The following is a 14,626-nucleotide window of genomic DNA, read 5'->3' as shown; positions in this document are numbered from 1 at the left end:
GTCTCTTAGAGCATCGCTCCAAAAGGGCAATTTTCCATGTTCAACCATGTAGGCAGTCAAAGGCTGCTGCAGCCAGGGGTCATGAGTTCTGGTACGGCTCATACTGGGGAGACTTGGTGTTGTCCTCATTACACTGTGCAGAATGCAAGAGTTGTAGGGTCATGGAAGCCTCCACCAGTATCTCAAGCAAATCTTTGGTGTTTGTACAGTATATTCAGATAAGATCAGAAGAACCCCTGCATACATACCCTAAAATTAAATTCATGGAGTTGTGAGAACAAAGGTGAAGCTGCAGCGGGGACCCCGGGAAATCAGAATGTTGGGAATGTGATGCACAGGCCTGGCAATGGTTTAGCTGAGGCGGCTCAGGAGAGTGGTCCTGTGGACTACCATGAGCAAGGCCACACGGGTCAGCCTGCCCAAGCTCTCAGAAATTCACATTGTACTTTCGTTTCCCCAGAAGTGACGTAATTACTGTAGGAATGAACCTTTGCCCGGCTAAATTTATCTCACTTGGTCCACTCCTTCCTCACTGTCTTCCCGTTTGTTTCTGGAATGGAAATGTTTACTCTGTGCTAGTGTATTTTGGAAATCTATTGCTTTATGACCATCATCATCATCATTATCATTTTAAAGGCTCTTACAGTTAAGAATTCACCTTGAGTTTCATAAAGTTTATCCTCATTGTTGACCTATTTCTTTATTATTATAGAGTAGAAATCAGCCTTTGGGCAAAATGTTTCAGTTCAGATCCTAAGTGTCTCTCAAACTCCATGTGTTGAGTGTTCACCAGCGTGTGGTGGTGGGACTTTTAGGGAGTAGGTCATAAGTGGTTGAGGACCTGCTTTTGCAGATAATGGTAGGATAGGCTGGCTCCTGTTATCCTTTCTTTGCTTCCTGGACACCATGAGGTAAACAGACACTGCTCCACTGTGTGTTCCCTACCATGATGTAGGAGATGGAGCTAGTTGATCATGGACTGAAACTCTAAGCCAAAATAAATGTCTCCTCCTAAAAAAAATAAAAAATTATATATGTATGTAAAATCTATGGGTATTTTGCATGCCTGTATGTCTGTGTACCACATGTATGTCTGGTACCCACAGAGGCCAGAAAAAGGGCTTGAATGCCTTGGAACTGGAGTTACAGATGATTGTGAGCCATCACGTGGATGCTGGTAATTGAACCTAGGTTTCCTTTAAGAGCAGTCAGTACTCTTTAACTGCTGAGCCATCTCTCTAGACCCAAGATTTCCTACATTGAAGTCGCTTACCTTAAGTGTTCTATCACAGCGATGAAAACTGATTAATGTAGGAGTTCAGTCTCAGAAGATGAAAAGGCTTCTGGCTATAAGTGGTGGTTGGTAATGACTGCAAACACCATGAATGTAATTAATGCCAGAGCCTACAAAATAGTTCAGATATTTAATTTTAGGGTATACATATTTATGTTTTGTGTTGTTTTGAGACAGGGCCTCTCTGTGTAGTTCTGGTTGTCGTGGAGCTCACACAGTAGACCAGGCTGACCTTGAACTCAGAGATCCTCTTGCCCCTGCCTCCCAAGTACTGGGATCACAGACATGGACCATCACACCTGGCTTGGTATATGTGCTTTAATACTGTTTAAAATAGGTTCACTAAGCTGGAAATAGGAATTTACAAAAAATCTGTATGTGAAACAATCTTTAAGTGTCACTTAAACACTATTGGGCTGCAAAGATGGTTAAGCAGGGCCAGAATTTAGATCCCCATTACCATGTAAATGCTTAGTAGATATAGCTATCAATCTATATTCCCAGCACATGAGAGGCTGAGACAGGGGATCCCTGGAGCAAAAAGACTGGCCAGGGCAAGCTCTGCATTTAAGTGAGAGACCTTGTCTTATTTTATAATGCCATTTGCAATTGAAGATGACATCTGACATCACCTCAGGCCTCAATATACATTCACAAACATACCCTTGGAGCATTCATATACACACACATAGATGGACAGAACAAATAGAGATCACAGAAATAAATACATACACACATTTACAGTCATTTTGACAGAGTGCCTCAGCACATGTTAAGAAAGGATAGTATTTTCAATAAATGGTTGAGGAAAGTGTAAAGGAATGAAATTGGACCCTTAGAACCACAGGACAAAAGTGGAGTCTTAAAGGATTAATTGTAAGCTCTAAAACTGTAAACTACTACAAGAAAGCATTGGAGGAAAGCTTCTTGACAGGTCTGCACAGTTACGTTTGAATGTGACTCCCAAAGTGTAGGCAACAAAAATGAAAATAGACAAAGGAAAGCAGTCTGTCAAAGCACAATTCATAGAAGACAGGCAGCAGAGTGAGGGATGGTCTGTGGGATGAGAAAGTATCTGCAGACTACATAAGACATTCAGTCAGTGCAGTAGCAAGAAAATAATTCACTTAAACATGATCAAAATACCTGTACAGACATTTTTCAAAAGAATGCATGCAAATAGCCAATAGGTATGTGGGAGATATTTAACCCCCCTAATGATTGGGGTAGTGCAAATCCTGCTAGGCTGGTTGCTATCCAAAAGATAAGAAGTCAAAAATGTTAGTGAGGGTGTGGACAGGAAAAGGAATTTGCTTACCAGTGGTGGGGATGAAATGGTGCAGCCATGATAGAAATAGAATAGGAATTTAAAGCTCTGGTGTGGTCCAGCAGGTCATCTGAGTCCATTTCCAAAGGAACTGACGTGAGAAGGTTCAAGAACTACCTGTGCTTCCCATGTTAGCAATCACTCACCGTCCCCTGGGTGTAGACTGTTCTCACCCACATAGAACCTGAGGACTCTAAGCCAGAGACAGAAATATTGAATCAGATGTGTAGCATCCAAAGTTGAATTTGTAGATGTAGAGAATAGAATGAACATTTTTCAAGGTGAGGGTAACTGGAAGATATCTGTAGTTCAGTGGGTAGATACAAAGTCTAGTTTTATAGAATAAATTTTGAGATCTAAGGTACAAGCATAGTAACTATAGGTAATAATTTTATACTTGGAATTTGCTGAGAAAACCCATCTAAAATGTTATTAGGATCATAGTGTGTGTGTGTGTGTGTGTGTGTGTGTGTGTGTGTGTGTGTGTATACCTTAAGTATAGAAAATTTTATCTTAGCATTTATTTATGTGCCAATACTATGGGGGTAAAGATCAGCTATAAAATTTCTAAGAAAATGCTAGGTTTAAGAAGGCAGACTATGCCTGTAGGAGAAAGTGGGGTTTGAAGATACTAGACTTTGCCTTCACATAAGATTATTGTATAATTTTGGCAACGTAATAGTAGATATATATGTATGTATGTATGTGAATATATCAAGCTGTGATATATATCAGACTGACTAGAACTCAGAAATAGGTCTTTGCTTTGGATCCCTGACATAGGACAGGGAAAGTATTATAAATTGGTATCTTACTTAGGGTTTCTGTTATTGTGATAAAACACCATGACCAGATGTAACTTGGGGAGGAAAGGATTTATTTTATCTTATAGCAGAGAAGTCAGGGCAGGAAGCCAAGGCGGGAACCTGGTGGAGGCAGGCACTGAAGCAGAGGCCATGGAGGAACACTGCTTGCCTGGTTTATTTTCCTAACAACTGAGGACTGACTGCCTGCTGCATCCCACCGCACCCACTCTGAGCTAGGTCCACCCACTCAACCATTAATCAAGAAAATGTACCACAGACTTGCCTACAGGCCAGGAAAGACTAGTGGATTAGGTGTCAGAATGTTCCATTATCAGAACCAGTCTTTGAGACCCTGAGGAACTGAAGCACACATCTGTGTAAGTGGGTGGCAGAGAGCATCAGTACTCTCTTCTGCCTGCTAACCCTGTGACCGACTCTCACTCTCTGTCATCTCTAATGAAATACGCAAACTTTCTTGTTTTACCTTAGAGCAGAATTAGATGACAATTTTGTAAGTGAAATGTTTGCATGCTGTACAAAGAGCCAGTATTTTAACATGTAATAAAGTCAAGTCTTGCTGTGTTGTGAGGAAATCGTAACCTCAGAGGTTTTAATCGACAGTCTTTGGAATGCTAACAGAACAGCACAGTCATCCAGGGGTTTTCAGTTAGTATGGTGGGTGCTAACCTTATTGTCTTTTACCATCCTTGATTATTTGTAGTAATCTCAAAGGGCATGCACTAAAACTGTCTCTTCAAGCCACTTGAAACAGTCTTTTGGTAATGGTCTGTATGATAAAGCGCTGTTCAAGAAGAAAATTTGTTATCAGAAGTAAAAACTACGGGCAGTGGGAGGCTTCCCAGCTATTGTTAAGACTAGCCACAACTGGGCTTGTCAGAAAAGTTGTTACTTACATCACTTAAAATTGAGTGTTTCTTAGAGATTATGAAGGAATGATTTTTGAGGAGGCAGTCTTGGGCATTTGAGCTGAATATATACATGTCATTATTTTAAGTTAGAAAAAAACAATAAAAATGGCTTAATTATATAAAGTAGTAAAGATTTTGTGTTATAGTTTACCACTTAGGTTCATTTATGTGCATATAAAGGTGGTTTTATAAATACTTTGCGTTATTAATGCATGTGTCTGGTTTTGTTTTATTTATATCCTACCATAATGAAATTAAGGAAAGTATAAGTTTGAAATTAAAGTCCAGATTTGTGGTAAATACAGCTCCCATTCAGTTCTTTGCTAAAGTAAGATGGAACTTGTAAATAACTTAGGCTTTTCTGTTTGTTTTTTAGTTATTAAGTCGAAAAGACAAAACTACCTTTGAAAAATTAGAATATGTAATGAGTAAAGAAGATAACTACAAAAGACTCAGAGACTATATAAGTAGCTTAAAGATGACACCTTGCATTCCCTATTTAGGTGAGTTATGCCTCTGTGTGTTCGTCATCCCAGTTGTTGCTCTTTTGAATCCGTCATTTTTATGAAACGCAAAGTAATTTTTAAAGTGCATGTGTAAGATTCTAAGCTGAAAAAAATTAGGTAAAGAAGTGTTTGCCTTATTACCTGAAATGTTTTTCATATTAAATTAGCCCTTTGTCCTCGGATTTTCCATAGAGTGTAACATGAATTTAGAAGTGGGCCATGAGTAAATGATATGTTTTAGCTATTTTAGTAACGGTTTTAATGACTGAAACAATACCTTGTAGTGAAGCCTTTATATATTAACTGAAGACATTGGTCCAAGCCTGATGTAGTAGACAATTGGTGTGTGTGAATTCTGAGGAGTGGTTTCAATCAGTTATCAGTATTACTGTTTGCCTAAATGAATTGAATTGTTTCACTGTGAAAATTAAGGTTAGTGCATGACAGTTTTGTATTTTAAAATTTGATTAAGAACTTAGATTTTTATTTAAAATTATCTTACAGTATTAATAAGTTCAAAAATAATAAAATTGTAGATTTTTTCAACAAAATATGAATAATGTTTTGTTGACTGTCTGAGATTTAAAAGGCCCCAAATAAGCTATCCTTTTAAATTTGTATGTAAATAAAGATACAGGAAATGCTGTAGATGATGCATATCCAAGGTACATCAAAACAAGTTGGTTTGACTCTGTAGAAATTTATTAGATGATAAGCGATTGTTTCTCATCCTGCTGCCCATCTGCTCTCTACCTTTTAAATAGTTATCTATAGTGGAATTACAGAGAGAAATTTCTGAGAGGAATTACAAGTGTGTTATTTGTTTTGGATATTTCAATGTCACCTTTAAAGTTTTTACATTATTAGTGACTAAAAGGCAGACGCAAAGGCTGGTTCATAAACTTGCATCTGTCATAGAGAGCATCAGTCTTAGTTCACAGAGAAAACTTGACTGATAACATTGTCCTAAGACTCCTACGGTGGAATAGAGATAGAGTCATACCCTATTGAAGGCATAGTAACCTAAAGTGGAGTGTAGTTATAGCCACTACCTTTTTTTAGACCATAGCTTAGCTGTGCCCATATTTAGAAATGTAATTTGGGAAAAGAAAGAATAAAGGAGCTTTTAAAACTGTTATCCTTGTGCTCATACAGAGCACAAATAAGCCTTTTGTTGTATAGGCTCATTGGACCGAGAATTGGTGGTCTTTGGTTCTAAAGGGGCTTTTCTATGCTTAGCTTTCAGTTTATTTCAATCTTCTGTGCTTAGATTTCAGTCTATTTCCTTTTGAGTCCAGTGACATCCTTACTCCACCTACTTCAAAATTGAGAACCAAACGCATAGAGGTGGAAATCTGACTCTGTCCTCTAAGAACTCACTTATAATATATCCACAGTCTAATGGGTCTTTCTAGCTTGCTCCAATTATACCTGCTAAACTCTGGAATTCAAAAATTTATGGATTCTGTGATTGCCTTCTCACTGAATTGCTTTTCTATATTAAATGCCATAATTTGTTATCTTCTTGGAAAAGTTGATTTTTTAATTAGCAGTGAGAAAAATGACAAATGACTCATGCTATGATTTCTGGTTCAGGGATCTTTGTTCTACATTGTTTCACAGAGGAAACTTGGTGCATAAGTCGAAACTGTGTGCGCATATGTGCTTGTGTGTGCACAGAGCCATGCATATTCACAAACCTCTGTGTATACAGAGAAAAAGAAGGGAAGTTATTGAGTAGAATCTGGAAGGTTTTTCTGTTGGAGACTGCCCCTTCTCTCCCAGCCTTGGGACCGGAAGCCGACAAGGCAAACTCTGATGTGAAGATGTTAACTTGTAGAAAATACCAGAACCATTATCTTCACTGTATGTTCTGGTTGGTCTTGAATGACCCCAGGCTCCCTTTCCTTTTACATGTTACTGGGTCTTGGAGTCTAACCTTTCACTGTCACCATGTACTTAAGGAGAAGAAACCCTGTTGTTGCCGTCTGTCACTCAGTGTGTGGTGGCTCTCGTCACCTACTTGGCCTTGTCGCATAAGCTTTCTTCTGGGTACTTCTCAGACTTCATCTTAATTTTGTGGTTAAGGCGCTAATTACTTCTGCTCTTGGAGAGTCTTCCTGGACTCCCTTGGCCACCCCCTGAACTCCTGGGCCTTGTTTCATTGGCTGCTTTTTCTCTTAAATATGTAGTCATATAAAGATGTCTGTCTGCTTTTTTATACTGTACTCTGTGTAGTATACTGTACTGTACTTTTACACTGTACTCAGGTTTGACATACAGTATTTAATAACCTCAGCTCTAGGCTGGGCCTGTATGTCTGTCTACTTAATTTTCAGAAACTGAAATATCAAACCAGTTGACTTGAGATACTTCTGTTGACTTGTAGTTGAACACATGCTTACGTGAGCTCTTCCCCCTTCTTGCAGATCTGATCCCCATCTCATCTTCTATTTTAGTTCACCTCTAATCTCATCTGTATCTCATTATATACTTTTGAACATTACAAAGTAAGCACTTGAGTAGATACTTTGTTTTGTTCAGACAGGTAGGTCTCACCATGTGTCTCTGGCTGGCCTGGAACCCACAGAGATCTATCTGCAGCTGCTTGATATTAAAGGTGTGCGCCATCACATCCTGCTGGGAAGACACTTGCTTATTGCACTAGTTGCACAGCCCTTTCTGCTTTCCCCATTGTTCAGCAGTGTTGTTTTACTTGTGTTTGAATATAATAATATACTTGTGTAGAGTATTTGCATAACTCAACTCTATAGCCTGCAGTTTTCTTTCCATGCCTCAGCTGACACCAACATTTACTGAGCCCTGTGCTTGGTGCTAGATCCATAACAAGGAATCAAATGGACTCTGTCCCTCCCTTGTGGATTTAATAGGGCTTGAATACAAACCTGTAATCTGAAGGTTTCTCCAGTCCTGCCCGGCTCCCCACAGTCCAGACAGATCTCTCTCACCCACAGTCCCGCAGCCGCTCGGACCCAAGTAAACACATAGAAGCTTATGTTAATTATGAACTGTATGGTCTATGGCAGACCTCTTGCTAGCTCGTTCTTATATCTTAAATTAACCCACTTCTATTAATCCATGTTTTGCCACATGTTCTGTGGCTTACCAGTCTGCTGACATGTTGTTCCTTGGGCGGCAGGCTCGCGTTTCTTCCCTTCTTTTTTCTTCCTGTCTGTCTGCTTGTATTTCCTGCCTGGCTATAACCTGACTCACCATAGGCCAGAGCAGCTTCTTTATTAACCAATCATAGCAGCTCATATTCACAGCATACAGAAAGACATCCCACAGCACAGACCTGTGGTTTGCTACATTTCATCTCCTCTCCCTTCCTCTGCTTCTCATATAATGTAAGAGAATGAGATGCATGTGTCTAAGAATTAAAAACCAAAGGAAGTTGGTTGTAGTGATAATACATATAATCTTAGCAGTCTGGAGGTGGACACAGGAGGATCATGAGTTAGAGGCTACTTTGGTTACAGATCAGGGCCTGCTTCTAAAAAAAGGTAGTTGGCAAAGAATTTAAAATGATTCTGTTGAGACCATATATTTCAGCAGCTATATGATTTTATGTGTTGGTAGTTCTCATGTGGCTCATCCTTACTTTGTTCTGTGAAGAACATCTGTTCTAGAATGAGAAGATATGGCATAAATACTTGGTAGTCTTGACAGATGAAACTAGCCACTTAAGTAATTATGATTCAGTTTAGTTTCTAGCTTAAAAATTGTCCTTTTCCTGAACTGACAGTTTTGTTTAGTAGCAAAACTTTTTAGTAAACCTAATCTGTTAAAGCATGCCTTTTCTTTTTTTTAAGTTGATTTGTGTGTGTATGCACACTCTACTTGAGTATACAGGTATGTGTGTTCATAGTGGTGTCAGATCCCTTGGAGCTAGAGTCACAGACGTTTTCAGATGCCCAGCTCATCACGTAGATGCAGGCATCCAGATTCCCATCCTCAGGGTTGTACAGCAAGTACACTAACCACTGAGCTGCCTCTCCAGCCTTCATACTTGAGTTTCTGAAGAGAACAGGAAGTAAATCTCATGTGACTGCTGATTACTTAGTTTACATGATAGACAAATGGCTCATTTTTTTTCATTCCTCAGCTTTAGTACTGAAATGTGTTGAGAAGGAAGATTTGTTGCTAATTTGCATCCTATACTGGCTTTTTCACATTTTATTTTCATTTGAAATTAGTTAGGTCTTGAGTTTTCAAAATATAACTTTCCTTGATTTTAGAATCCTTTTCTATTCATATGAAAATAGCCCAGTTTCCAAAACCGCAAGCTCTTACAGGATACTGTACTTTTGATGGGCAGAACTCAGCTGAGGGTGTTTGAAAGCTAACACTCAATTCACTGCTCTTTTCATACTCAGTTTTCACACTGCTTCCCAGTCTCCATTTTGTCTGTAGATGTTCTTAGAGAAAGGATCTGTAGTGCATAGAGAAAGGGTAATTCCCAAACAGCTGTTCCCAACAGATGTTCTAAACTAGTAGTGTTTTCAGTGCTGAAATAATCATCAAGGGCTCTCAGTGGCTCAGCAGACACATTGCTGTCACACAGTCCTGGCAGTTCACTCTCCAGAACCCATGGCGAGGTGGAAAGGAGAACCACATCCTGACTTCTACAGGCACACATCACACACACACACACACACACACACACGTAATGCATTTTTAAAACTAAAAAACATTAAAAGTTAGTAATTAAAGCCAACCATTCATTGTAAAGATTTTCTGAAGGGGTGTCAGGGATTATATATCAGTGCAGTTCTTCCATATTACCAAAAAGTATCCGTACTGCAGTGTGGGTTCCCTGTGAGGAAGTAGGAGCCCCTTTCTTGGTACTCCACTCATCCTCTGCTGAAATGGTCTTCTGGGGTTTGCACTCAAGGTCAGAAGTGGTCAGCTTAGACAGTGCAGTTGAAAGCTCTTGAAACAAGGATCACTTTGTCCAGGGAGGAGCAGTTTGGCAGGTGTCAAGGACATTTTGTTGTATATGAGCTATTGCTTTAGATCTGAAACCCATTAGCAGCATCCGTTTGTCCTGTCACTGCAGAGCAGTCCTGAAGGGCTGTGGAAGAGTTTGGAAGTTCTGCTTTGCTGCAGAGGGAAAACTAGAACATGGCTCAGAAATAATTGAATTTGATGAAACATGGTAAATACTTCTCCATGTGTACTTTCTGAACCTCATTTCTACTTAATTCACGTCATGGAAAAATGCAGTAGCACGACTGAATTAGAATATGTTCTGAGAAAGGCGTACTGTGAGCACTGAAACTAAGTGGACCGTGATGCTGTTGAGGGAAGCAGAGAGACATTTTTGTGAATTCTCCAGCCCTTTTGCAGACGTCAAGTAACTGTCTTGATGTATGGAGATATAATTCCCTCAGGCTTCAAGAGATAGCTTTTTCCATGTTCTCCTTTAAATTTCAACTGAAATATCACGTTTCCACTTGGGGATTTTTTTTTTTTTTTTTGAAAGAGATAAGAATGCTCTTACGATCTTTTGCAATGCAGTGTTCCATTCTCCTCCACTCCCTGCTCTCCAAAAAAAAAAAAAAAAAAAACAAAACACCAACCTCTCTTATTTCTGTAATACATTCCCTTCCGACCCAAATGTATAAGCCCGTGTCTTTGGGTTTCTTTGTTGTTGATCAGCTGGTTGGCTTGGTTTGGTTTCGGGGGTTTTAGGATGTAAATAAAGGAAACATTTAACACATACTTGCTGATGCAGCTAACTAATCAAAGGATCCATTTCTGGGCCTTCCAGTTGTTCTGGAAACTTTGTTTTAATCTCTTTTGTGAGATAGTGCTATGTTCATGTGGTATGTTTACAGTTCCTTAGGCACCTGCTAGTGCCCGCACGCACACACGTGTGAACACACAAACACACACCATTTGTTTCTGGTGCTTCAGCTGACAGCTATACTTACTCTGCACCATACTTAGGGCTCCTACGAGACACATAGCTGGGAATGCAGCAGCTCTATCCCAGGGTACATGGTACTGAACATGGCCTTAATAACAAGGAATCTGGTTGATAGCCATACTTCACAAATGGCTTCGTTTCCTGTGTAAGAGGAGATGTGGATCATTTCTCACAATATATTTGTAATCTGTCATCACAGTTCATGAAAATTTTAAGGGATGCGTAAGTTTAAAAGAATCCTAAACTATCTTTTTTTTTTGGGCCAGGAATTGATCTCAGAACATAGTTTTCAGTGTGATGTTGGTTTTAGAAATGTCTGCTATTTTAAAATTTTTAAAATTATTGTTCTGAATAATTTCTATTAAAGTCATTTCAACAAGGCCCCAGGCTTTTTACAGTTACTTTTGTTGTTGTTTTGGGCTTTTGGAAGACATGGTCTTGGGTGTGTATGCTAGCAGGCCTTGAGTTACACCATCTTCCTGTCTGTTCATGCCATCTGTCTGTGTCCAGTCTCCCTCATCCCCTGTCCCCATGCCGAGATTACAGGTACACACCAGTGGCTAATTGTCTCCCCTCCTGGTGCTGGGGATTGAACCCGGGTCTTCATAAATGCTAGACAATCTACCACTGAGCAGCCCACACTGTCAATCCTGTCCTATAGTTCTTTCTGTAAGGAACTAAAGAAAACTTGCCCATTCCCTTTGGTGAAATATTACATGAAAGTCATTGACAGGGATATCAAAATCCCTAAGGGAGATTTTTTTAAATATCAAAATAATAAATATTTGATAATGAAAAATATAGGCATTTATATTTTAAATATTTGATACCATTTTCTTTTTTTTTTTTTTGGTTTAATAGATAATACACACTGGATTAATTTTACTTCCTTAACTTTTTATATTTACTCATTTATATTAGGAGGACATGCAGAGGCTAGTGGACAACTTGCAGAGTCAGTTCTCTCCTTGTACTGTGTGGGTTCTGGAGAACAAACGCAGGCCATCAGGCGGGGCAGCAAGTACCTTTAGCCACTGGGCCACCTTGCCGGCTCTGTTATTTTGATGATATATTTTATTCTAAACAGCAGTAGAACACATTCAGTCCTTTTCTTTTGGATTCTGAAAATGAACTCGGAACAGATGGCACCTAGCTGTAGGTTTTTCCTTACCCAGTATTGCAGTCTTGTTCTCCATTTCCTCGCATCCTTTTTACCCTCTTTCTTTTGAAATATAGTTAAAGTTCCACTGGTGTTCTTTTATTCTGTTGTGAGAGTTGGTTACTTTCAAAGATTTATGACATAAATCAGTTGGATTAATATCGTTCTTGTGCTTGTGGTTTTTTAAGAGCTTATGAATCTTTAAAAAGTAAAAGCAGATAGTCTGAAGTAAATGCTAGCCGCAAGCAGGACTTTCAAGTGTTGATACTTCCGTAATTTGTTTTAGCCTTTTTGCATGACGTCAACAGAGAAATAATGTTAATAACTGCCAGCATATAATCCTGTGTTCCTGTAAAATGTATGTCAGTTCTTTAATACAAGGCAGTAAGAACTATTCATGTATGACAGATAAATGGACCAAACAAAGGAAGGACAGGTTCCCTGGCTACGGATGGCCTCACTGTAACTGTATTAGTGTTATGTATTACCTCGATATTTGTGGAATCTGTGATTGGGTGGTTTATTTGTCAACTATCCTGCCACTTTCTGTAGGAGCACGGCTTGCTAACAGTTACCCTCATGGTTAACCTGGGAAAGGAGCTTATTTTTAGCTGGTCTTTCAGTTTTCTTGTGGGTGGTCCTCGCTTTTTAAGTGGAATCACTTCTTTTTCCACTTATATCATGACTCAGTTAAGTGAACATGAGTGAAAATTCATCTCAAGCTGTATTAGGGTTGCAGTTTATCCTGGAGTTTATTTTTTTTATTACAAAATTTCAGTGTTTTGTCTAATTTTGGAGTTACCTAAAATCTCAAATTTTGAAATATCTCTTCAGAGAAGCCAAGTATTCCTGACATTGACGGCCTTCCATTGAGTGCAGACAAAACTTAAAACTTAGAGATAAAATCATTGTATATCTTAACAATAAGAAATAGTTTGGCTTTGTTTTATGGTCCAAACCCAATCTATATGTAGGCCAAATAAGACTCTTTTCTGAGTTAGGAGGGAGTTATAAGACAGGATCTGGCCTTGAAGGTAGGATTATCTTGCCACAGCCTCCTAAATGCTAGAATTGCAGATGTGTGCCTCTACAGCCTACTTATTAATAATACTGCACATACTACCCGCACTCCTTTTGCTGTCTGTAAGCTAACTTGAAGGCAGGTTTATAGAGTCCATTCTTACTGCAGGAAAGGCAGCCTTAGTTGTGGGTGTGTTTGTTTTAACTTTTTGAGACATCGCCTGTAGCTGGGTTACCTCAATAGGTAGCCTGGGCCAGCCTTGAATTCTTGATCCTTCTGCCCCCACCTCCCAAATGCTAAGATTACAGGTTTGTGCCACCATGCCTACATTGATGATTCCTAGACCTCACCACTAGTAACCTAACCCATTCTTCCTCAAGATTCTCTTTATACTATAGCTGTTTATGCCTAACCTCTTTATTACTTTTAAAATTACTGCCTGGCTCACTATAAATTCATGCTTGAAAATACAGATATTTTTCAGTTGAAGACATCATACACACACACACACACACACACACACACACACACACACACACACACACACACACACACACACACACACGGTGGGTGTCGCTGACAGTATAGACAGTATTCCGGTCACCTTTCTGGGAGCAGATCTGCATCAGCTGTGTGACAGAATGCATTCACTCATTAAGGCGGTTTGGAAATTCATTCCGTTTGCTAGTTTGTATGTTACTTTCTCCTTAGTCACTTCTAATTCTGTGAAGATTCTGTAGGATTTGTCTTTGGTGTCAGGTTTGGGTAAAGTGAAGTGCTGGTTGATGGCAAAGACAAACGCCGCCGGCATTGAGCTGTAACTTTGACCGGAAGTTTTAAACTGCTCTGTGATACAGGAGAAGCGTTGATCTGTGCGCTTGCGTTGTCTGAGTGGCCGGCCGGCCATGTTAAACCGCCTCTGTTGTGGACAGGTTGCCTTGCTCAGTTTTAGTTCTTGTCGCATTTTTCTTTTTAATTAAGTGTAAATCTCACATCTTTAAAATATTAGCTTCACGAGTGAGTCAAGGGCTAATCAGCTGTAAGAAGTGACTGTATTATTGGAGGAAGTTGTTAGAAGGCCAGGAATGAAGGTGTTGATTGAGAAGGATGAATTGGGCGAAGGAGGACTATGGTATAGTGGCAGGTGCTGCAAAGTGGAATTTGCAGTGCGGACCTGCCAAGACCCAATGGATTTTGCTCTAAGACTGTGTTGTAGCCTCACTATTAGTAAAACGTCTTTAACCAAAGTATGCAGTGGTACTTAGAAAGCTATCCAATCTCTTTCACAAGTAAAAGGCAGACCTTATTTATTTATTCATTCATTCATTCATTCATTCATTGATTGCCGCTGTCATGCATCAAGCTCAGGCCTTCATAAATACGAGGCACACACTGTACCACTGAGCTACAACCCTAGCCTGTAGCTAGGTGTTTTAAGGTAAAGTTTAATAAATGGGATAGGGTGGTAATTAACACATTTAGAACCATAATTCAGATATATGTTAGAAGTGGTATACTGTCTGTTCTGTTTTGTGGTATCAGTATCTCACAGCTTTTGTCATTATTATGTGTGTATCTGGTGATTTTGGTAGTAGCATATCATGAATGTTAAGAAATTAATCTGTTTTTAT

At 39.3% G+C, this 14,626-nt stretch overlaps 1 protein-coding gene across 5 annotated transcripts in view; it reads left to right on the top strand.

The window, feature by feature from the left end:
* Ralgps2 (Ral GEF with PH domain and SH3 binding motif 2) overlaps positions 1-14,626 on the top strand; it is a 153,201-nt gene that overhangs the window by 72,306 nt on the left and 66,269 nt on the right. For all 5 annotated transcript variants that reach the window (XM_052737292.1, XM_052737296.1, XM_052737295.1 and 2 more), the window contains exon 8: positions 4,733-4,859. In XM_052737292.1, coding sequence (XP_052593252.1) covers positions 4,733-4,859 — 127 coding nt within the window. The remainder of the gene's footprint in view (positions 1-4,732; positions 4,860-14,626) is intronic.

This window comes from Peromyscus californicus, unplaced genomic scaffold, assembly GCF_007827085.1.
Source record: "Peromyscus californicus insignis strain IS unplaced genomic scaffold, ASM782708v3 Scaffold_14__1_contigs__length_90479793_seg_2, whole genome shotgun sequence".
Lineage (NCBI taxonomy): Eukaryota > Metazoa > Chordata > Mammalia > Rodentia > Cricetidae > Peromyscus > Peromyscus californicus.
This window is presented reverse-complemented; position numbering and strand designations above follow the sequence as displayed.